Source organism: Gymnoscopelus braueri (genome assembly GCF_963280865.1).
Source record: "Gymnoscopelus braueri genome assembly, chromosome: 20".
NCBI classification, from domain to species: Eukaryota; Metazoa; Chordata; class Actinopteri; order Myctophiformes; family Myctophidae; genus Gymnoscopelus; species Gymnoscopelus braueri.
The window spans coordinates 18,010,447-18,033,779 of record NC_137622.1 but is presented as its reverse complement, the minus strand read 5'-3'; the positions used below and the strand labels follow the sequence as shown (position 1 = coordinate 18,033,779).

Here is a 23,333-nt window from a genome sequence, read left to right as displayed (position 1 = left end):
AAGTAAACAGAGCAAGTCTACTCTACTCGCTCCAGGGCCGCATCGTGTGTACACGTGTTTAAATGCCCATGGGGCAAACATTCTGCAAAGAGACAGAAGGAGTCTTAAGTGTAGAGGTCATTTTCAAACAGCAGTCCATTATGTCTCCTCTGGGTAATTAGGTTTGTAGAAAGGCATGGACCATGATCACTAATGCACTTAAAAAAAAAAAAAAAAAACGTATTTTAACAACTCTCATACTGTATGTTGAAATGCTGTATCATAGGTTAAACAGAAACATACACACATTAAAACCAACACTTAAAGCTGCACTCGTCTACCCCGGATTTGAACCCGATTTCCTGCACAAGCGCTGACATTTTTACCATTGAGCTAATGGAGCCTGCCTGCTTGCTCAGGGGATAAATTGAATCTTGACCATCAGGTCAAATTTTGTGTCGGATCCTGGTGAGACCTGACCTTTGACACAATCTAAATGTCTCAATTAAAGAGCAGGGAGACAAAATACAACCACCCCAATTGTATAAGTTATATTGTATTAACATACTCTACCATACAGATTGGACAAAATTAAAGTTACACAGTGCCACTTTGTAAGGCTTTCTTTTAATAAAACATTGTTGCTGCAGCTTTGAGAACCTGTTAGTTTTGTCTGCCGAAAGACATATCTTACAAGTATAAAACGGTCTCCAATTTAGTAAATGTACCTGTGTGATGCTAAGGATCGTCACTGTCAGCATGTGTTTATTGAAGTTGTACCTATGTGGGAACTGTGTTTGTTCGTTTCAGTGTGTGAGCTGCATGTCCACACTGATTGTGCCATATTCAGCTGTGGCGACTGTCGCAACTGCCACGTCGACGATACCCAGGACTCTGTAAGTGCCAACTGCCTTAAAGAATGACTTCAGTAGAGAATCAACTGGCCTGTTTGTAATTTACAGCAACAACTACAAATTCTGACTTTTTTTCCAATAAGTTAACAAGTGCCGGATAAAACATATTGACGAGTAGGGCTCAGTTGAGTGCTCACACTCAATACCTGCCACAACAAATGGTCTTTAATCAAAGACGCCCACCTAGTCTCGCTGTCAGACTGTGCAAGAGAGTGAGCTTTCTGCTCAATGGTGGCAGGGAAAACGGGAATTGTGCCCCAGTGCTGTGGGTTTAACTCCACATGAAAGCAGAACCAGTGATCGACGTAAATGAAGTGGTTTATATGTGCCTATATGCCTGTCTTATCAAGCACCCCCCACCTCCAAAAATAAATAAATAAATGATAATAATTTTATCAAACATAAATGGAGCAACATGATACATTATTGTCCACATTGACTGTTTATACATGTTGCACCTGGTCTCCTGGGCTGTGTATTTTGGGACCTCCTTTGTAGCGCTCTAAAAATCTTTACAAATGAAACATTGTGGTGAATATGTAATCCAACCAGCTTCAAATTCATGGTCAGAAGGGTGACTATGTTTTCGCAGAGATTGTTGCTAAAGACACTGAATCCCTAGTTGGCTCTCACTTTGATCCCTCTGGTGACATGTGCAATATGCATGTGTAGTTTGTGTATCTCTATGGGGAGAAACAAAATGATAATTATACAGTGTACAATATGGTAACCAAGTATTTCTTCTTTTTTCGTTAAACATTTTATAACCTTCATTTTAGATGAACACATAATTGTTACCACTTCTGTATCCCTAAATTCCACTACTTTAGTGTCCTGTGATAGAGAGCAGAATCACAGAATGAAGAGATCTCTCACAGGGATCTTTTTCCTTTCACCCCAGGATACGTTTCACCACCACTGGCGGGAGGGCAACATTCCGTCAGCTGCACGGTGCGAAGTGTGCCGCCGCTCCTGCAGCTCGTCAGACGCGCTGGCAGGGATGAGGTGTGAGTGGTGCGGCATTACGGTAAGAACCAATTAAAACCATCACCAGGAGACTTTACTTCATTCTTTGATAGGTATTTTTTACGGCATGACACATAGGGGGTGAGGCATCTAGAAGAGGGTCTGTGAGTGTGTCTGTCTGTGCCTGCGGTTAATCTTGCAAACCACTTACTGGACCGATTGGCTCCAGCTTTCTTTTGCACGCTGCCAGTAGTTCAAGGAAGTTAATTATTTTCACATAATGTTACCAATCATCTCCAATTAGGAGAGAGAACTCGAAAGGCTACAGCATAAACAAGTGAAATTGGAAGTGATGACACAAAGAAATAAGCAGACATAATTGAATCTGGAACACTGGAACAACTGGAAATTGAAGCTGATAAATGGGTACTCTCTCCTGATTGGATGAAATTGCCAGCCCACATGAAAATATATTTTCTGTTTATTAAAGACATGGGGGGGGGCTGTTACTAAACAAACACTGATTACTATCAGAATATAGAGATTTTACCTTTTTTTGTTTTAACCAAAAAATATCACTTTTAATCGAAGTCAATGCTCTGATCGAACTGAAACATTACCAACATTTTTTGTCATACATCAGTACTACGTCATAGATACTTCATAGATAACTGACGTCACAGGCTGACAACAATGAAGATCGAAATCCACATCGGAGCCATCCTGTTCCCATGTAGATCTCGAGATCCACATGATTAGATTTTTTAACTGCTCAATCAAATTTGGCTGCTGGTGCTTGATTGATTGATGTACTTTTACTAAGACATGAGAACAACAGTTCATGGAAGTACAAATTCACAATACAAGGTCTACTAAACTGGAAGCACTGAGCTTGTCCTGCTTGTCCTGTTGAGCTTGTCCTGCAAATCATTGACTTTGAAGGAATAATAACTCAAACTACTAATTTGAGGCATTGAAAACATATAAAAATAGATTCCGAATCATGTTCCCTTGGATATGTATTATGTTACCACCAAAACTGACGTTTCAAGCTTCTAGATCTTCCTCGGATAAGACGCTTGAAATGTCACCTTTGGTGGTAGCATGATCCAGTGTGCAGATTATATTTTTATGTTTTTCATGTTATCGTTTGGATGTGCGTGCCTTAATTTTTTATTTTTTTTAAGGACACCCTGGGTATTCAAATCAACCATTTGCCTATCAAAGTCTTCATTTGACTATAGACACTGATGGTTTTCAGTCCCACTAATTGTGCTCTACGTCAGTGGTTGTCAACTTGTATTGCACTGGCCATAGACCTGTACGTACAGACCAGGAATGAATACTTTAAAAACACAATATTCTTCTACAATAGTAGTCTTTTAGTTCCCAGCCAGCCCATCGTGAAATAATGCTCTAGGTCTACGTCATGGAAGTAGTCAGAGAAAAGACACGCCATTCGCTAAGTAAAACTGTTGTGGGCTCTTGTATTCCTGTATCAACCGCACGTCACTTCAAATCATTTCTCACACTACGTCCCCACAGCCCAGTGGTTTCTTCTCACTTGAAGCTGTCTCAGCTTTTTAAGCCTCTTTTCCTCCAAAGTGCAAATGTAGTTTTCTTGTCCTGTCTTTGTAGACCCATGCTGCCTGCTATGTCACGGTGCCTCCAGAGTGCAGTCTGGGCCGGCTGCGCGGCATGTTCCTACAGCCTGCGTGTGTTCGTCTCTGTTCCAGGAACTTCAGCAAGATGCATTGCTACCGGATTTCTGAGAACAGCCACAACGACATGGGTACAAAGACACACACACACACACACACACACACACACACACACACACACACACACACACACACACACACACACACACACACAAAGATTTACATTTTATACGGCAGTTACACATAAACATATTACACACACAGATCGGATGCAAACGTTTCTTTTGCATCTACCACATTAACGCTGGTAGTTACAATGAGTTCACACATTTGACCTGCGGTTGGCAGTTATTTTGCAAACGCCCACACAGTGTACACACACACACACACACACACACAAACACACAGTAAGATCTAGACATCATATGCATCCAGTATACACACATACAGGCACACATAAAGGGCACTTGCATGAACACAGACATTATCACATGTCTAAGCTCTAAACCACATCCTCTGTTGCTGTTGATACATTCTGTGTGCCTGCTTATAGTATGTGAGTGTAGAGAAGATAATTTTCGAGTTAATACAATGAGTATTATATGTGGGACTATATTATTATCCAGGGGGAATTATGTCAACCTAAACATGCTTACAGTTTCCATCGTTTGAAGATCCTAAGTCTTTAAGTACAGAAATATGCTGTCTCTTCGCCAAAGGATGTAAATAATTCTTGAAATATTTCAATATTTACAATAATTTTGTCATCCCACGAATGACCGAATTGTCCAAATATTTATTTGACTAGATAATTCAGATGAGGTAGATACGTCCTGTCCAGCATCTCCCAAAGAGGGCCAGACAGCATCCACTCCAGATTCAGGTTGGTTTGGTTAGCTAATGTTTATCACATTCAAAATGTATACAGACTTCCAATAAATTATTCTTTCAACTAATTGAACATTTTGAAACTTTTTGAAAATGTGTGAAAATTGTTGTCTACAATGACCTGCCCAAAACAGGGACGCCGGGTCGAAAGTGCTTACACTGGGAGAAAAATCTGTAAACTGTAGCATCTCATTTTGTATTAAAAGCAAAAATATGTGTGTGTGGCAGTTTATATTGCAACATTGTTCCACAACACGTCTGAAGTGTGTTTGTGTTCCGTGCTTAACAACAGGAAAGCAGCAACTCAAGGTGTTTGACGGCGATGATGCAGTCAAGCGCGGTCACTTCCGCTTGGTGTCCATTCCCAGAATAACCAAGAGCGAGGAAGTGGTGGTGAGAGTCCCCCTGTTCCCTCACAAAAGTATAAAATCCAGAGGAATGTATTTCCTCCTGTATTGTTGGAGGGAGAGCAGTGAGCCACTACTATTAATACTGCTACTAGTCCAGCTACAGTAGAACCAGCTCTACTTGTGCTACTTACTACTACTGCTACTTATATTACTATTAAAATGGTTGATTTTGGGGTGATGTCTCCCCAGATATTCTAGATTGCTGATTCCAGATATTCTAGATGATGCACAACCCAATATATTGCCAAAGAACAAAGGCGAGCCAAGTGCTTCTTAGAGTTCACCGCTCAATATATTGCCATTTGTCCTTGGTGAAAAATGTATGGGTTGATTACAAATTTAAGCATTGACCTTAGACTCACTAGAGACCTTAAGTCTAACCCTTACCTTAAATAAGGATACATTTTTGAGTGTTGAAGAAAGAGTGGTTTTGATCTCATAGTTTGGGCAGTATGTGAATACAACATACGTAGCTAGGTAGAACCACCCAACCCTCACTACCGCTGTAGGGCTGCAACTATGTATTATTTTCTTTGTGATTATTGTATCAATTAGTTCTTCGATTAATCGAGAAGCATGTTAAAGAATTGTTTTTTACATCAACGAATCAATGCAAAAAACTTGAATTCTACAAGATTATTTTACAAAAAATGATTCTTTTTTTTATAACCGATTCTCTAGGAGGCAGTACTGAGGGCTTTCTACCTCCCTGATGAGCCCCAAGGTTACGAGCTCCAGGAGTGCGACAGCCAGCAGCCCCTCCACAGCGAGGACATCCTCAACCGCAATGGAAGCCCAGATAACAGGGGCATATTTAAGGACTGTGTTCCAGAGGCCTGGATTCTCAAGGCCAAACCCCAAGACACAGAGGTTCTCAAGATCTATGCTGACTGGTTGAAGTGAGTGCTGCTGGGAAATACCATTGATCCTTAGAACTGCTAATTCTGTTAAGCTAGTTAAGACATGTTCTTATTGTATAGAAGTACCAATTTCCAATTCTAAAGTTGGACCGGAAAAGTTGAATAAGAATAGGGCGCTTTGACTTTTTATGCCAGAGCATTAACCAGTGGAAAGTGAACAAAATAGAAATGCAATGAGTCACATCGCAAAGTGTCTAGACCAGCTGTAAAGTTGCCCGAACGGCCATGGCTCCAAAAATCGGACCAGTCGAGGAATGCAGGGTTTTTTGGTATTTATTTACCTTCACAGACACCAATAAAAGTCAGTGCAATATTAACAGTGCGCCTAGGCAGAGATGAGACGACAAACTTGACCAAAAATTAACATGGCCAAAAATAAAGTTCCAAAAATATAGGAAACGGAAATGAACACCAAACAACAACAAACCAAGAACTCAAGATAACTGAAAACTGGCTATGCCTTCCATGAAGGCCCTGGCAGCTCTCCCTTGGTGCTGTTACTTAACTCATTCAGTGCCACATCACGTTTTATCGCCATTGTTAAGCCCTGAGCGCCATGTGACGTCTAAGACGTAAAAATAAATAATAATATATATATATATATATATTTTTCCTTTTTTTGAAAAAAAAAGTTCAGAACCCAAGATATCATGATTTGAAAATTTGCATGAGTTATTCTACACAATTACACAATCTTTTACCATCAAAATCACATTGCGTTCTGGGGTACATTCACAAGACAATCAAAAACAACATTTATCTTAACCCATGAAACCAAACACCCCTCCTCCTCCACAGCACTTGGTGACCTACAATCAATTTAACCACAGTTTCAACAAATGAAAAACATGTTTAAAATATTTGCCTAGTCCTTCAATGTTCAACAATGCATATGTACCAATGATAAAACGTTCAACACTGATGCTACTAAAACAGTCACCTCCCAACCAGTTTGATGGTCCTCAATTAATAGGAAGCGGCTACATGTATGTAGCTTATGAGTGTTTGCAGTGTCTCATTACTGTCTATAGGGCACCGGGCTGCCCCGTGACACCAGCTATGTTCACTATTTTTGAAAAAATAAAAGGTTTATATTTTTAGACATTTTAGAAAAGGCACCCAAAATATGGACATCAGGGCTAATGTGTTTGAAAGCACATAACAGTTGTATCAGACCTAGTAGACTGGCAAAGTTTTTATAAGTAATTTATACCTACTTTTAGCTGCTACCTTCTAATTTCTCTTGTCCATCTGTGTGAATTTTCTTTCTCAGGGTGGGCGCGGCCTATGTATCTATCTCCATATCCAGGAACACCACAGTAGAATCAGTCCTCAATGAGGTCCTCATTGAGCTTGGCCGACAGGTAGCTAGCTGGCTCACTCACCCATGTTGGTTTATTGCTTGTTTTAAGTTTTTATTGACAAAAATTGTAAAAGTTGTACATATCTGTCAAAAGGATAAACCCCCCCCCCCCAACACATGGAGACATACAGAAAAATAAAATAATGAAAATTATCTTTTAATGGTATAAAATAAATGATATGACACTACCATGCTCATGATGATGTTATGCTTTTAGGAGGAGGACCCATCCAATTTCAACCTGGTGGAGATCTATATGGGAAGTAAACAAGGTAAGGAGCCATCACAGCTAATACATCGTAGCAGTCGGGCAGAAACCTTCTATCTCCATATTTCACCTTTTTATGTTCTTTTCTCTCCATAAATTAATACCCTATAAACATTTTCACCTGTAATGACATGCCCAAAATAGGGACACCAAGTTGAAAGTGGTTAAGTCTGTCTGTGGGTTTTAGAAATATTTAACCAATGAAAAGCCATCTACAATAAATATGGTTTGAAATTTATAAATATTTCAAACCACCTACACTATGCTTGTGGTTCAAATCTGAATAGCAAACAAAAAAATGTGTATAAATATTTAACCAATGAAAAGTAGCCGATCTACAATGAATATTTAGAAAAATAGCCGATCTAGTACAAGCTTGCAGACCTGCTATTTTTGATTTATGTAGATTTTCACTTATAATGACATGCCCAAAGTAAGCATACCAGGTTGAAGTCTGTCTGGATTTTATAAATATTTAACCACTGAAAAGTATTAGCAAAAGCTTGTGACTAAATAATATGTACATTGCATCCAATGGAACACAGGTTCTTGTTTCCCATTTCCTGAAAAGTAGCAGTTTTTGACATTACAAACATAGACATAGACAAATTTTCGCCCAACAGCGACAAAATGAAATGCTGGCAAATTCTGGTAGCAGCTTCTATGGCTTTGATCAGACCGCTCTAGCTGCTCCATCTGATTTGTTTGTCAAATTCGATCTTTAGTACCGACTGTCCACAGTCTGTATACACTAAACACACGGAGCACTATAACTATAACATTACTATAACTATATTGTTCACCATTGTTGTTGTATTTTATAGTGTGTGAACTCTGCCACCCACTTGACTTAGAAAGATTTTTTTTAAACTATATTTTTTATAGTTATAGTGCTCAGTGTGAACGGCCTTTACTGTATTACAAGCCTATTTGCAAGTGATTATATCAGATTTGTATATTCAGACATCATCAACCTATCTGCATTGGTTGCTGTGGTAACCACGCTTGGCTTGTCGCCAAGTACAGTATGTTGTCCATCAGAACATAAGATGGGTAACTGTTTAATCCTATCCCTCTTTTGTTGTTACCGTTGTTTATATTTAAACTTGAAATGTTTTATTTTCCTCTGGCACTGCACACATGACCTTCTATGTCTTGATATATGGTCTTGTTCCTGCACGTTGGTTTAAGCTTTTCCTGTTCTGAGGCATTCCCCCAAATTGCTAGCTGACACGTAATTTCTCCCTCTGTCCAGGGACTATTGTTCTCCATTACTAATCATGTTGCGACTCGAGTGAAATAAAGGACAGTTTGAGTATGTGAAAACTGATTTTAATTGCTTTTCAAATCATCTATGAATGTGGTTCAAATCTGAATTGTAAAAATCGGTTTCCACGTCTTTTTTGTTTTGTTTAGTTTTTTACTGGTGATAAAGCAGCCTGAATCCAACATGGATATGCCAAAAATCTGATTTGGGCTGTCTGTCTGAACGTAGCCTAAGTTTGTCTACTCTACAAGCGACTTTGGTAGATAATCTTAAGTCCTGTCGCATTCCAAATGTCTACAGTAGCTGCAAGGGACCAAGACGTTTATATCTTGACATACATTTATGATAATGGGAGTTCATATGACTGAAACTTCTCTTTCCCCTGTCTCAGTCCAGAGACAGATTCTAATGGGCCAGGAGTTGGTTCTGGAGAAACTCCAGGAGATAAGAAAGGTATGAGGAACTCTACTACATCTACCAGACATTCAGGTTTCTACTCCTACGCACATTGCTCACACTGATTTCCATCATACCATGGGGAGTGGATGTATTTGGATACTTACTCGTACAATGGTGTACTGCGCCAAAAATAGCTGATAAGAAATTGTAGATGAATTTTGGTATGGGACAATGAAAGGACAGATTGACATATTTATGTTGCTTGCTCTCCTCCAAATTAGGCACACATTTACATTTACCCAGTCTGTGAAATGATGAGCAAGTCAGTTATGAGAAAATAACCGCATGGCTGTGAGGTGCTGCTATTGCTCTCTGAAGTGCGGTTAGTTATTTAGTGTGGGCGTTTATATGTGGAACGCCCTACCACCAGACATCAACGGTGCGACTCCCTATCCTCATTCAAAACATCATCAAAAGAGCACCTGTCCACAATTTACAACAGGACCTAGATAACTCTTCCAGCTTGCCACCAGTGAGCACTTGCTGTACTGTTTGAAAACTGTTAACAAAGTATTCCATCAATCAATCAATCAAAATGTTCTCATAACTGAGGCCTATGGGTCTGTTTGCCAAAACACCTGGTCACTTCTGGCTTGAGGCTGAGAAAAGTCAAAATGTATGTATGGGTTCATGTGACTCAGATTTGACTTCATTTATTCATGAGACTTTTGTTGAGCAGGCAGGGTCTTTTTCAGTAGCCTCGCGTAGCCAGACTATATCACTGCGTGGATATGAGTCTGGTGCTTCCATAGAGAGACACGGCCGGAAGCGGAAGGCCTACAAATCCACGCCCACTTTTGACACTCGGGGTCCGTTAGAACGATGAACTGCAGCTCTCAATGCAATCTCTATGAGAGGCATTGTAAAATACCGTCATTTCACTGGTTAACTACTGAGGCTGTAGCGATTTTTTTTGTGTTCTAATAATCTGTCCCATTTGTTTAATTTGTCCTTTTTAATGTCTCATATATTTCATCTCGATATACTACCCACAATATACTATAATATACTCCATCAGTATGTCAAAACCGCTAGCATCGGAGATCTATATCGCATGGTATATACGTCACGGACGCATCCCTTGAGGTTTTCAATACCCAGAAAACTGGCGAAAGTGGCCGTTTTCAATAGGTTTTGGTCATTATCTCTGGAACAGAAGGTCCAATCTGCTCAGTTCAAAGCTTGTTGGATGTGTGACTTTGAGGACATTAAGCACGCAATGACATTTTCGGGTTTTTTTTTATTTTTAGGGGAGGCGAGATCTTAGTTGGGCAGGCGACCGCCTCTCCTGCCTCTACAGTGCGTACGCCACTGGTCGGCGCTCGGCGCCCGTAAAGACAGTGATGTCACTGAAATGCCCGTCTGCTGTCTACCCTCTGCTGTGTTAGCATTATGGGTAACTCGTTAAAGTGGAAAATTAAATGTGAAACACATCAACTATTAAGAAAACAAGAAGATATGTTGACAAAGACACTCCATACATTTGGAAACATATTTTTATTTAAATCAATATCGTCTCCAGTTAATGTAGGAATATTTCAAAAGTAGGCTAATTCTCATATCCTCTCATAGGGATTGCATTGGCAGCTGCAGTTCATCGTTCTAACGGACCTCGAGTAGCGGCGCTGTCTCAAAAGTGGGCGTGAAATTTGTAGTCCCCGTGTGTCTCTATGAGGATGTTTTTTTTCCCAAGGGGCGGGATCAAAACGCTGGCCCTCGACGCAATTGGTTAGACCTACAACCAACTACCAATTACAGTCTCCCATGTTCGAATACTGGGCCCTGAGGCGTGGCCAATGCTGTTTGGCCACTCAAAATAGCCAAACAGTATTGGCCACGCCTCCAGGTCTTAAGTTAAGTCATAAGACCTGGTACTTAAGATGCGCAAAATAGGGCCCGGAGTGTCTAAAACACAGGTTTAAAACACTCACCCAACACTGCAGTGGCCCACGTTTGATTCCTGCCAGTGGTGCCTCCAGCTTGGCCTGGCACAATTGGTGGTGTTGGTGGCTAGGAAGCCAGCCGGAGATCGTGTCCTTATTTTTAAGTTATTTATTTTTGGGGGGCATTTTAAAACCTTTATTTGACAGTGATGGTAGATAGAGACGGAAAAAGAATAAACCTGCACACTCATCTGCTCCAATGTAATTTAATGACAACGTTTCGAGCCCAGGCTCTTCATCGGGGTCAGTTTGACGGATCTCCATGAAATGAAACATTGAAATCAGGGACATATTCATGTGGTCTTTGTTGTATGTATGCTTTCTTTGCCAGATATCCTTGCGGCAGATGAACCAGACCAGGTTCTATCTAACAGAGAACCGGAACCGGGTTGTCCAAGTGAACCTGCTGATTGGTGGCCTGCCCTCCCTGCTGAGCCGAGAGGAGTACACTCAGCTGATCCATGAACACCTTGCTGTCAAAAGTGAGTTTGCAAGCAGTGTTGATTTTGACAGCAAATTTTGATATAGTTTTAGTCATAGTCCTTTGAATAAAATTCCATTTAGTTTTTGTCATATTTTAGTCATCTGAAATGTTTTGGTTTTTGTCTAGTTTTAGTCGACTAAATATCATAAGATTATAGTCAACTAAAACTACAGTTGATTTAGTCGACTAAAATGTATTTTGGCGGTGCCTTGATGGCATTGTTAAGGCTGATCTAACACTTGGTTGCATGCTGAAAATAGCCGATCTACAGAGCTTGTAGATCGGCTATTTTCAGAGCGCAACACCCGAGCGCAACCAAACATAAAACGACTTGTCTTTTTAGTTCTACTGGATCTCTTCTCCACTAGTCCCTCACTAACACTTTTGTCTCGTTTTTATTTGTTGACGAAATTGTCAATGTATTTAGTCTTAGTTTTAGTCATCGTAGCCTAGTTTTTATTTAGTTCTTATTTAGTTTTAACCAGTGGAAAAAGGTAGTCGATGAGCATTTTTCATCATAGTTTTAGTTGACAAAATCAACACTGGTCTGCAGTACCAGTTCTGTGCTAAAAGGGTATGCAGCATTGGTTTTACATAATAATGATCACTTGGTTCTCAAACTTTTTTCATGTCGAGGACCCCGAAAATGATATGTATTTGGTCGCGGACTCCCATCTCAAAATGTTTTGTTCCAGGGACCCCTGGAACAAAAGTTTTCACTATTTTTCAAATATAGAAGATCTACAAGCTCATGGCACGGCACTCAGTGCTTGTATATCTGCCACTCAGTGCTTGTATATCTGCCAAACTATAAAATATGGTTAAAGTGGTTAAAATGATTGTGACACTATATTAACTAATTACCCCTCCATGGACCCCTGGGGGGTCCCCCTGACCCCACTTTGAGAACCAATGATATAGAAGTAAAAAGAAAAACTGTTCCAATTCCCTCTTGTTTTACAGTGGAACGTTTTAGAAATTTGAAAAAGTAATGAGGGCAAAGTGAGTTCTCAGCATGACTCAATGTCCTGCTGCTTTACTCTTTCTCTCCCTCACTGTCCTCTCTCTCTTTCTCTCTCTCTCTCTCTCTCTCTCTCTCTCTGTCTCTCTCTCTGTGTCTCTCTCTGTGTGTCTCTCTCTCTCTCGCTCTCTCTCTCGGTCAGTTCACAGCATGAATATTCAGATATACTCAATGATTCTCTGTCTTCTCTCATTGCCCTTACAGGTCACTTGGTTACCATCACTCACTTTTACGGGAGCCAAGGTAGGTAGATTACTCACACGCTCACACATGCCAGATCCACCCCACTGCTGAGATCATTTCCCTCCTCAAGCATCATCATAACACATCCCATTCAGTGGATGCTTTTAATGTTTTACATTAGTGCATACATCATTTAGTATGCATGGTCCCAGTGGGAAAATGAACCACTCCACCATACAGTATACTGAGTAAACCAATCGTCCTGTCCATCCTTCACTTGTTCAACGTGTGTGTGTTGGATATTCAGCCTCACTTGTTTATTGATCATAAATAAGCTCCCTTTTTTAAATTGCTGTGCCAGTAATACAGCTCTTATCACATTATCGACGCATCACAGTTTTAGGATGTAGAAACCAACAAACAAGCAGGCGATACAAAATGGTCAAGCAACTTTTGTCTCCTCCCTCCCTCATCACCATTCAGAGCACAACCCACCCAGTCTGTGCTCTGTACTGGTCTCCCCATGGCCCCTCTGTTAGCACAACCAGCCAGTCTGTACTGGTCTCCCCTGGCCTCTTCTGTTGGCTCAACCCACCAGTGTGTACTAGCCCCCCCAGTGGTGTAAAGTAACTAATTTAACCCATTGAGACCTGAGGCGATTCTTTAAAAAAATCTAAATCTAAAACATTTTTTGGAAAAAAATTAAAAACAGTTTTTTCACGATTTAAAAAAAATAGCAGATCTACAAGCTCATGAGCTTGTATATCTGCTATTTTTGAATAGCCAAATAAATCTTAAGTGACACAGATGCGTTCCAGGTATTAGTGGGTTAAAGTACTGTACTTACGTACATTTCTTTAGGTACTTTTACTTTACTGGAGTATTTCCAGTTTTCAGTACTTTTACTTCTAGTCCACTACATCTCAGAGGCAAATATTGTAAAAAAAAAAAAAAACTTCAGTTACTAGTTACTTTGTAGATTTTGATTATTATCAAAAAACATATTAACCACTTCAATCCTATATTCATTTCGGCCATTTGAAAATAGCTGATCTACAAGCTCACAATGCGTCGCATGAGCTTCTAGATCTGCTATTTTCAAAATAATTGTATATATTTGAAAACGTGTGAAATGTTGTAGATCTGCTATTTAAAAAAAGGATTTTTATATATTTGAAAACGTGTGAAATGTAATGAGTACTTTTACTTTTGGTACTTTGAGTACCTATTGATACCAACACTTTAGTACTTTTACTCAAGTCAATTTTGAATTCCAGACTTTTACAGAGTATATCTACATTGCAGTATTGATACTTTTACTTAAGTAAAACATGTGAGTACTTCTTCCACCACTGCTAGCCCCTCTTTTAGATGCACCACTGCCTTAGGAGCCCTCTCTGGGCTTGGGTGCTTGATATTTAATCTACAATTAAATATCACAATGTAGTCAAGCCAAAACATCATAATATATTTGGCTTATAATTCTATATATCTTTGCATCACTTGAAAACAAGGCAGTCGTGCCAACAGCGAGGCCTTGAGGATTGTGAGGCATGCCCAAGCGAGCTGCCAGGCAAGCGAGTGCCCATGCCGAACAGCTGATGGCCTTGTGCGACAATTGTGCCGTCCGAGTTGGCAAGCCATGGTTGACGGAATAGTTTATCACCTCCTTTTGGAACAAAAGAGTCCTGTTTAATGATATTTCTCTTATTGGTCAAATTCAGGAGTCAACAACCTTAAATGTCAAAAGAGACACTTTGGACCAAAAAAATAAATACAAAATATGTCTGGAGCTATCCAAATTACAAAATACAAATACATACATAAACGAGCATTCATTAAATTATGATAACTTCTCACAGCAGATCAAACACACAGGTGATCCAGCAGCATTGGCAGTGAAAGCAAACAACTCTGTCCACAAACTATTAAACTCTCTGCTTTCCTCAGTAATCTTTCTTTTATTTAGAATGGCAACACTTTATTTACACAAGCCACCTGTAAGGCTCCTCGCCAATAAATGTGTCACAGGCTATGGCACAAACTTTAGTTGACAGAAAAGTTGTAACTTTTTATTTATTCTACACATTTTTACAATATTGGAGAACGCAAGAATGTATGTGTCATATTTGGCCTACTACTATTAAAATGAAGATGTGAAGAAAATAAACATGGTTAATTTGCTTATATTTTTTGTAAAGCTACAGGGAGCCACTAGGGAGGGGCTAAAGAGCCGCGGGTTGCTGACCCCGGTCAAATTGAAAACACATTGACCATTAATTGTGGGAGTGTTTTCCCAAATTTAGTTTTTCTAATTTTCTACATTTACCATAACATATAGCCTACATTTCAAAATTGTGATACAATTTAATGATTTTAAACCAAATCACATAAGCCTGCTATTGCTTTCATTCAGTGCTGTTCTATTCAGCTGATATGCGTAGCTATCATAAATCTGGGGTGGGGAGGGTCAATTTTAGTAAATAGTAGGAGTGTGTTTGGTCCTGTGTCCTGGTAGTGGCAGTTAAATTTGACTAATTTACTGGTATAATTAGAACACTGGGAGAAACGTGTCATAGAAATTTGAGTCCTTGATCCAGTCAAATATGACTGACTGGTGAGTCACGCAGAACAATGGACCATTGTTGTAGCAGCCTCATTTAACCTGTGTGTGTGTGTGTGTGTGTGTGTGTGTGTGTGTGTGTGTGTGTGTGTGTGTGTGTGTGTGTGTGTGTGTGTGTGTGTGTGTGTGTGTGTGTGTGTGTGTGTGTGTGTGTGTGTGTGTGTGTGTGTGTGTGTGTGTGTGTGTGTGTGCAATTGCTCACGTATGTATCTGTTGCTGTCTATCCGTCTGTGTGTATGGTTGTTGCTATGTGCATGTTCTCTAGGTGCCATCGTGCTGCAGATCTCGTGTTTCTCTGAGGCTGAGAGGATTTACATGTTGGCCAAAGACACAGCTGTTGGCAACAAGCCCCTCAGCTCCTTGGTCATACCAGAGATCATGGTAACTCCGGTTTTGGTATTTTAGTAGAATATCAATAACACCTGCAAATTATATTTACTTACTGTACCATCCAAAATGTCACTCTGCTCATGAATATACATTTACTGTATGTAATAGGGATATTATGCCAGTTTACGCAACAGCAAACGGTGATCAAAATCTTCTTATCTCATCAGAAAGTAAAGGGAGATAAGACCTTTGCACAGCCGAATGTACTGTTAGTTTATGATTGGTGTACTGCACTGCATACAGTATGTGAACAGGCAGACGACCAAATGATCCAGCAAACCAGGTCATGTTTGCATTTGCATAGTAGCAGTGTGAGGAAGGGCGGTGTACATACTGTAGATGTACCCCACATAGCTGCGTTGTCAACACGAGAGGGAGCGCGTGTGCTGGGGTTGGGTTGAATGCTCTGGAGGAGTCTCCAGCTTGGAGACAGTATCATAACGAGAGTCAGGTACATGCTTGAGGCGAGTAGCAGCTGAGTGCATGCTTTAGGGATTCAAATTAGTTATTCAGCTTCTAGCAGAAATGTACTCAGTTAGCCAAAGGCAGTGATTCTCAACCTTTTTAATTTCAAGGATCCCCAGCTTGATACTGTATGCGTTAGATCCCTATTTGATACGATTGTTTCACACTGACGCTCAAAGACAAACAAAGGCAATGCTGCTCTTTTTGTTTGACAGATAAATCTGTCGAGTGGCACTAATATGAGAAAACCGACATGAAAAATGTAATCAATGAAGCAAAACATAATAGTTAGAAAATATCGTAGTGAAGTTTGACTTAGCTGTGGATGATGAAAGTGCACAAGTTATTTTACTAGAACAATTTAAAATGTTCAATATGTCCAGATAGTTACACATCCAAACCAAGTGTCGCCTCTTTAGGACAAATGGGGCTCAGGGCTGAGCTCTGTGCTTATTACAGCATCATCTGGTCATGTTTTATATTCCTTTTTGCCTGTATTTTACAAATGTACTTGCTCATGCACAGCAAGGGATTGTGGGAAATTATTGGGGCTGATCATTTATCTCCCCTTATCATGTGGTCTCTCCTCAGCACAACAAACTGCCAAAGGATGCCTCTCCTCTGCTGGTGTTTGTGAACCCTAAGAGTGGTGGCCTGAAGGGCAGAGAGCTCCTCTACAGTTACCGGAAGCTTCTAAATCCCCACCAAGTGTTCGACATTTCCAATGGAGGGCCAATGGCTGGGTGAGAGAAATGTGAAATAAGAGCTGTCAGATTGTTGTCAGAGTTGTCAGATTGTTATGAGAGTATTCACTGTTATTTACTTTTACAGAGTTGGCACACGTGTGCAGTAATCACTGAGATGCTGTTCCAAGTCTATATTATGGCCTTAACACGTGCCCTGTAACCTAGAAGTTATCTAGAAGTTAACCGGTGGGGGTGTATGTGTGAACGCAAATGTCCGATTCAGTAAGACCTGACATCTAACAGATTTTACACCATCTCCCTTGAGTTAAGTCGGGGTAATGTCCGATTCAGCCCAAATGGCTCAATGTGTGAATGGACGCAGTGATAGTCCGGTGAATTTGCATCACAGAGCTCGCCAGGCATCCCGCCCTAGAACATGGCCACTTGTGTTCATTGGAATGACCAAGCTGGAGGCACGAGGCGCAGTTTTGGTTTGCAAATATGATACAAGACACATGACCATCACAGTACATGACAATAACAAGAGCACTAAGCATTGGGGACCCAGGCTCAATGACCTAATGTATATGATCAGTATTTACATTTTCATGCTGCTAAGTCAATGGTATCAACTAGCTCTGCATCTTATGAATACCAAACACTCAAAACAAATACATACTGTATCTCACAGCAGTAAGCTTAGAGGGCTTATTTGAGCTTGTTTGTTGTCCGTTTAGAAGATGGTAATTACCATAACATCCATTTGACATACACCATACTTTAACAGGCAATATTAAAGGGGGTTATACAAAGAAGAAGGGTGCATTGCAAGTTCTCCCCCAAAAAGACATTAAAATAATTTATCTTATCCTTCTCATTTGCTTTTCTCCCATCCTCTCAAGACTCCATACGTTCCGGGAGGTGAACAGGTTTCGGGTGCTAGTTTGTGGAGGGGACGGGACAGTGGGCTGGGTGCTGGGGGTCCTGGAGGCTGTCCGACACAAACTGTCCTGTCCTGAACCTCCTATAGGCATTGTCCCTCTGGGAACAGGTAGGGCACTGGACTCTTGCTGACATTTTATGTTTAAAAAGTCTTCATCTGCTGGGGGGAAAAAAAACTGGAGAGGATTGAAGAGGACTTGTTTTCCTTTTTTTTGTAGGAAACGACCTAGCCCGCATCCTGCGCTGGGGGGCAGGCTACAGCGGTGAGGACCCCCACCATATCCTGGTGTCAGTGGACGAGGCAGACGAGGTACAGATGGACCGCTGGACCATCTTGCTGGACGCTCAGGATGTCTCCGAGGATGGCAAGGAGAACGGCTTCCTGGAGCCACCAAAGGTCACAGACGGACAGTTATGTTTTTTGAGCAGGCACATAACGCACACTACCAAGAAGTAGAAATTAATTGAAACACGAGTTGAGATAGAGCTATTTCTCTGCTATGTTGTGTTTGACTGTGTGACACTAAAGCATTGAAAACAGCATGATTTTTGTGAAATAACATGAATGTTAATCTGTGTCACAGGTTGTCCAGATGAACAACTACTTTGGTCTGGGCATCGATGCTGAGCTTAGCCTAGATTTCCACCATGCACGGGAAGAGGATCCGGATAAATTCAACAGCAGGTACTCACAGCAATTGAATTCAAATCCATACATCTATTTATGGAAGGTTTTATGGAGGAAGCTGGACCTTGTTTGACAGAAACTGTCTTGGCTGAGACAGTGCAATAATTACAAGGATAGACTTCTGTTTTACATACATACAGTGAAAGAAATTAGAAACTTTTGTTTACACCCTGATGCTGGTAATCCAAATCAAGGAAAGAAAATAATTGATGTTTTCAGTCAACTTGAACATCATATTTGATATTCCATATATGAGGTTTTAATATGTGTTTTTTATGTTGTGTGTTTTGGTGCAGATTTCACAACAAAGGTGTGTATGTAAAGGTTGGTCTGCAGAAGCTGAGCCACACCAGGAACCTTCATAAAGACCTCAAACTGCAGGTGGATAAACAAGATGTAGAACTTCCAAGCATAGAGGGACTCATCTTCCTCAATATCCCCAGGTAGAACACCCCACACACACACACACACACACACACACACACACACACACACACACACACACACACACACACACACACACACACACACACACACACACACACACACACACACACACACACCTAAAAGACATACAACTTTTTGTAGTATTTCATTAACACATAACTAACAATAAATCCACAGGAATAAGACTTCACAGAACCCTACTATAACTTCCAAAACTCAAGACATCAATAATGAATGCCTCTCTTTGTGTGTGTGTGTGTGTGTGTGTGTGTGTGTGTGTGTGTAGCTGGGGTTCGGGAGCAGACCTGTGGGGTTCAGAAGGTGACTCTCGCTATGGGAAACCCCGTATTGATGACGGGATGCTGGAAGTTGTGGGGGTCACAGGAGTGGTCCACATGGTAGGAACCATCATATAATGGTTAACCAGTCTGTAGGGTATGATAATACAACATAACACATCTGCAGTGGTTAGAGGGGGTCTTCCAGCTCATCTATTCCGAAATGTATACACTGGTGTCGGGTAGGACACCTTTTTTTTTGGGAGACATGTTTGATGCATTTCACATATTGCGTGAATATACTGTAAAGTATTCTAAATAAAGACCATTTCCTGTTTCTCTTCACATGTAAAAATGTCTTAGTGTACAAATTGGTTCCATTTGTGTTCCATTAGAGCGAAAAACTGTTATTACTCTAGAATAATGTTTCATTCATTAATAAAAGTGCCAGAGTGCAGCTTTAAAGGATCTACACCATGAATTAAAAAATATATATATATATTTAATATCATATTGTTTATGTCCCTCAAACGTTTTTCAAAAGGTTTGAACCTAAATCAAGCCTCAGATATACTCATTCCAACTAACTTTTCTCTGGCTTATAAAGCACTTTCACCTGCAATACCACATTGTCCTGTTTGGCACGGGGCGCTATTGAGCCAGTTTGTATGCATGTTATCTCCTGGTTCTGTGTGGAAAAAGTATTTTTTTTAGTTGGAACTGAAAAAACGGGAGGGATTGTACCGAACGTGACGTCGTTCGGTGAAAATCAGTTTGATCTGTTTTGAGACCAATTTACAGAAAACCCCAGATATGCTGTGAAAGCCTGAGTGTTCAAACTGGGGTATTTTTGGGGATAGAAGAGAGGTAGGGGAGACCAAAAACACACAAAAAAGAAGGAAAAGTAAAAATTCATGGTGTAGTCCCTTTAAGATCTTTGACAACAGGATAGTCATTTCAGTTAGACTACTCAGTTCTTAGAACATTTTCTATGGATACTAAGCTCTTCCAAAATGGGTAAATGTATTGAACCCCGTGATTTGTCTATACTGCACTATTGTTTTGTATGAACTGCATAGAGTGCATGTCATGCTATGTGGACTTGAGTAAGGTCTAATAGGTAAATGTAACTAAGGGAATTTAGGTCAGTTGTCAATACAACCTTAATGCAGTATACTGTACACATATACAAATTGAATATAAATTGTGTGTACGTGACATGTTTGTGTGCACGCGTAAATCTGTCTGTCTATTTATGTGGGTGCTTGCTTCCTGTCTGTATGTCTGTCTGTGTTCTTCTCCTTCTCTTTCTATCTTTGGTGTGTGTGTGTGTGTGTGTGTGTGTGTGTGTGTGTGTGTGTGTGTGTGTGTGTGTGCGTGTGCGTGCGCACATGTGTGTCCATACTCCGTCCACAGGGCCAGGTGCAGAGCGGGATGCGGTCAGGGATCCGGATTGCCCAGGGGAACTACATCCGGATCACGGTGACTAAACCCATCCCAGTTCAGGTGGATGGAGAGCCCTGGATTCAAAGCCCTGGACACATCATCATATCAGCTGCTGGTCCCAAGGTACTTGGATATTGTGTGTGTGTGTGTGGGTAAATGTGAAATACGTTGTAATGCATTTGGATAAAGGCGCTATGTAAATATAGTCCATTTAACATATTGCTTCCTCCACAATGTTACTGCTCCAGCCGAGGTCAACACTTGTCAAAGCAGTCTTGTTAATGGTCGATGGTACAAATTTGCATGTTGGCGTTTAACCAACGTTTAACTGTACGCATTAGAATCGTGGCAAATTGATGTGGTGACAGGAAGTGAATCTACTAAATGGCGGCAGTGGCTCAGGTGGTAGAGTCCCCGTCTAGGAATAGGAAGGTGACTGGTTTGATCCTCGGCTCCTCCAGGCTTAATTTCGCCTGGTTAAGTGTCCCTGAGCAAGACACTTAACCTTCAACTGCTACTATGCACTCCCTCGGATCAAGCAACTGATGGATTAATGCAGAGACGTAATTTCCCCTTGGGGATCACTATAGAAACCCTTTAATTACGACTATTAGTTTAATTCGCCAATTAATTTGGTGTGAAATGTAGCTGTCATAAATGTTGTTGTGATCGGCCTTTTAACACAAGGAGTACACGTCTTTATGTAATTATATGTCATGTAATTTCTGCAGGTACGGATGCTGAAGAAATCTAAGCATAAACAGAAGAAGCAGTCTGCAGGCGTGAAGGACACTTGCTCTGAGAGCCCTTCCTCCAGCGATGGAGGACACTGACACCTTATCTGGATGCCAGTTGTCTGGTTTAACCTGCCTCCTGCCATTACTAGAACGCCATTCTAGCTCCTACACGTTGCTGTATCCAGGAGAGTGTGATTTCCGTGCAGCATCTCAGATGGCTTGAGTAGCAAGCACTGACGGGCCTTTGGCTGATGCATAGACAGTATGAGAAGGCAGTATCTGATTACAGCTTGGCAGACTTTTTCTTTCTTTACTCCATCTAGTGGTCACTTGCAGTCCAGGACCAGGATTACCTAGAATTGGCCCAGATCAGGTCTGGCTGTCTTGAAAGTCTCATATCAACGTTCTTCAGATAGTAGTTTGAAGAAAATGAACTTTAATTCTAATAAGCTTTTGACATTCAACATAAATCTCCCAGGAATCTAACATTAATCATAATTGCCCTATCTACGGCAGAGTGATTATGTGGATGTTAAATGCTTCATTAACACGTTGGCCCTAAAGAGCACAGGAGACAAAGTGCTTCTTGTTTAGAAGCTCCCCAGAGCTAATGTGCTTGTAAAATCAGATGCAAACTCACAGCTGATTAAAACCATAGTGACCAATCTGTATCATTAGGACTTAGCTGTAACTAAAGTTGTAAATCCATTGTGCATAGAGATGCATAGAATTTGAATAACTTAACCATATGGGTGATGACAAAACCAACCGATGTTAAGTCATTGGAATTTCAACATAATTCTAGGAACTTAGTGGCTTAAAGTTAACATTGTCATTCATATGGCACAATTGGCAGTGGATTTGTAAATATATGAGCCACTTTTCTTCTTTTCTTCTTATTTATCCACTTGAATCTAGCCTCCCTAATTTGGGCATTTCATAGGTGAATTTTCCAAAACATATTTTACAAAATAGCAAAAAGGCTGCCAAACATGATTTTTTAAATGAGGAGAAGGGGTTCCTTATCAAAGTGGCTTGTAGAGTTGGTAGCTTAAATCTACCATTTGCGCCTGGTGTCTGGTGGCTGCAATTAATCCCCTTCCAGACAAACATCAGTTATGGATGAGACACGTCTATAGTATAGACTTCAAAGTAAACTAATCGCAACTCCAAACATGCACACACTGAATTTACTACTCTTTTTTTCTAATGCATGCTTGCAAAGTAACAAAATACCTCATCATGTACAAAGTAGCGTTTTTTTTAAGTAATATTCCTCAATACCACAGGATATATTATGCTTACAAACAATTGCCACCTTGCTAATGCATTCCAGACTGTTATTACGTCTTATGTTTGGTTGGGAGAAGAATGCTGTAATGGACTCAAGACATAATTTGTCTCAGCCATTTGTCATTAGTGCCAGGTGAAGATTACAGTTGAATAATTATAGATTTGGGGTAATTTAACTCAAATTGAAGGATTAGGCTTTCCAGTGACACAGTAAATATAATGACATATGGGGACGTGAAAGCCTTAAAAAAAACAATAACAGTTATTTAATTAAAAACTAAAAGTTGACCTATGGGAAATGAGATGGCATCACCCACCATGCTACTTACAACAACTCAGTAGTCTGAGGTACTGTTGATTAATAACACAAGCTGAACACTACAAAGTGTAGAAATGCGCATCGATGTGTTGGGCTAAACGAACAGCAATAGAGAAAAGAGTAGAGCCTGCACCTAAACTCCATACAGTACACCTGTACGTACACCTTTATTGGACAATGGTTAATTTGAACTGATGAAGATCCACAGAGGGTGGAAAAGTCCAATTAAGCACATGGAATATGTACAGTAGTGTGTGAGATCTACTCTTCTCTCTGTTATGTTTAACCATGTG

At 40.4% G+C, this 23,333-nt stretch overlaps 1 protein-coding gene across 1 annotated transcript in view; it reads left to right on the top strand.

Moving 5' to 3' along the window:
- The window catches only part of dgkq (diacylglycerol kinase theta), a 28,636-nt gene extending 5,303 nt beyond the window's left edge, over positions 1 to 23,333 (top strand). Inside the window, exons 4-23 of the mRNA XM_080416872.1 lie at positions 790 to 875; positions 1,795 to 1,920; positions 3,498 to 3,651; positions 4,329 to 4,403; positions 4,701 to 4,801; positions 5,500 to 5,717; positions 7,012 to 7,102; positions 7,319 to 7,373; positions 9,028 to 9,089; positions 11,370 to 11,520; positions 12,748 to 12,786; positions 15,615 to 15,730; positions 16,796 to 16,947; positions 17,793 to 17,941; positions 18,051 to 18,229; positions 18,417 to 18,517; positions 18,817 to 18,963; positions 19,254 to 19,365; positions 20,662 to 20,814; positions 21,423 to 23,333. Of these exons, the coding sequence (XP_080272998.1) occupies positions 790 to 875; positions 1,795 to 1,920; positions 3,498 to 3,651; positions 4,329 to 4,403; positions 4,701 to 4,801; positions 5,500 to 5,717; positions 7,012 to 7,102; positions 7,319 to 7,373; positions 9,028 to 9,089; positions 11,370 to 11,520; positions 12,748 to 12,786; positions 15,615 to 15,730; positions 16,796 to 16,947; positions 17,793 to 17,941; positions 18,051 to 18,229; positions 18,417 to 18,517; positions 18,817 to 18,963; positions 19,254 to 19,365; positions 20,662 to 20,814; positions 21,423 to 21,524 (2,369 nt within the window). The 3' untranslated portion in view covers positions 21,525 to 23,333. The remainder of the gene's footprint in view (positions 1 to 789; positions 876 to 1,794; positions 1,921 to 3,497; positions 3,652 to 4,328; positions 4,404 to 4,700; positions 4,802 to 5,499; positions 5,718 to 7,011; positions 7,103 to 7,318; positions 7,374 to 9,027; positions 9,090 to 11,369; positions 11,521 to 12,747; positions 12,787 to 15,614; positions 15,731 to 16,795; positions 16,948 to 17,792; positions 17,942 to 18,050; positions 18,230 to 18,416; positions 18,518 to 18,816; positions 18,964 to 19,253; positions 19,366 to 20,661; positions 20,815 to 21,422) is intronic.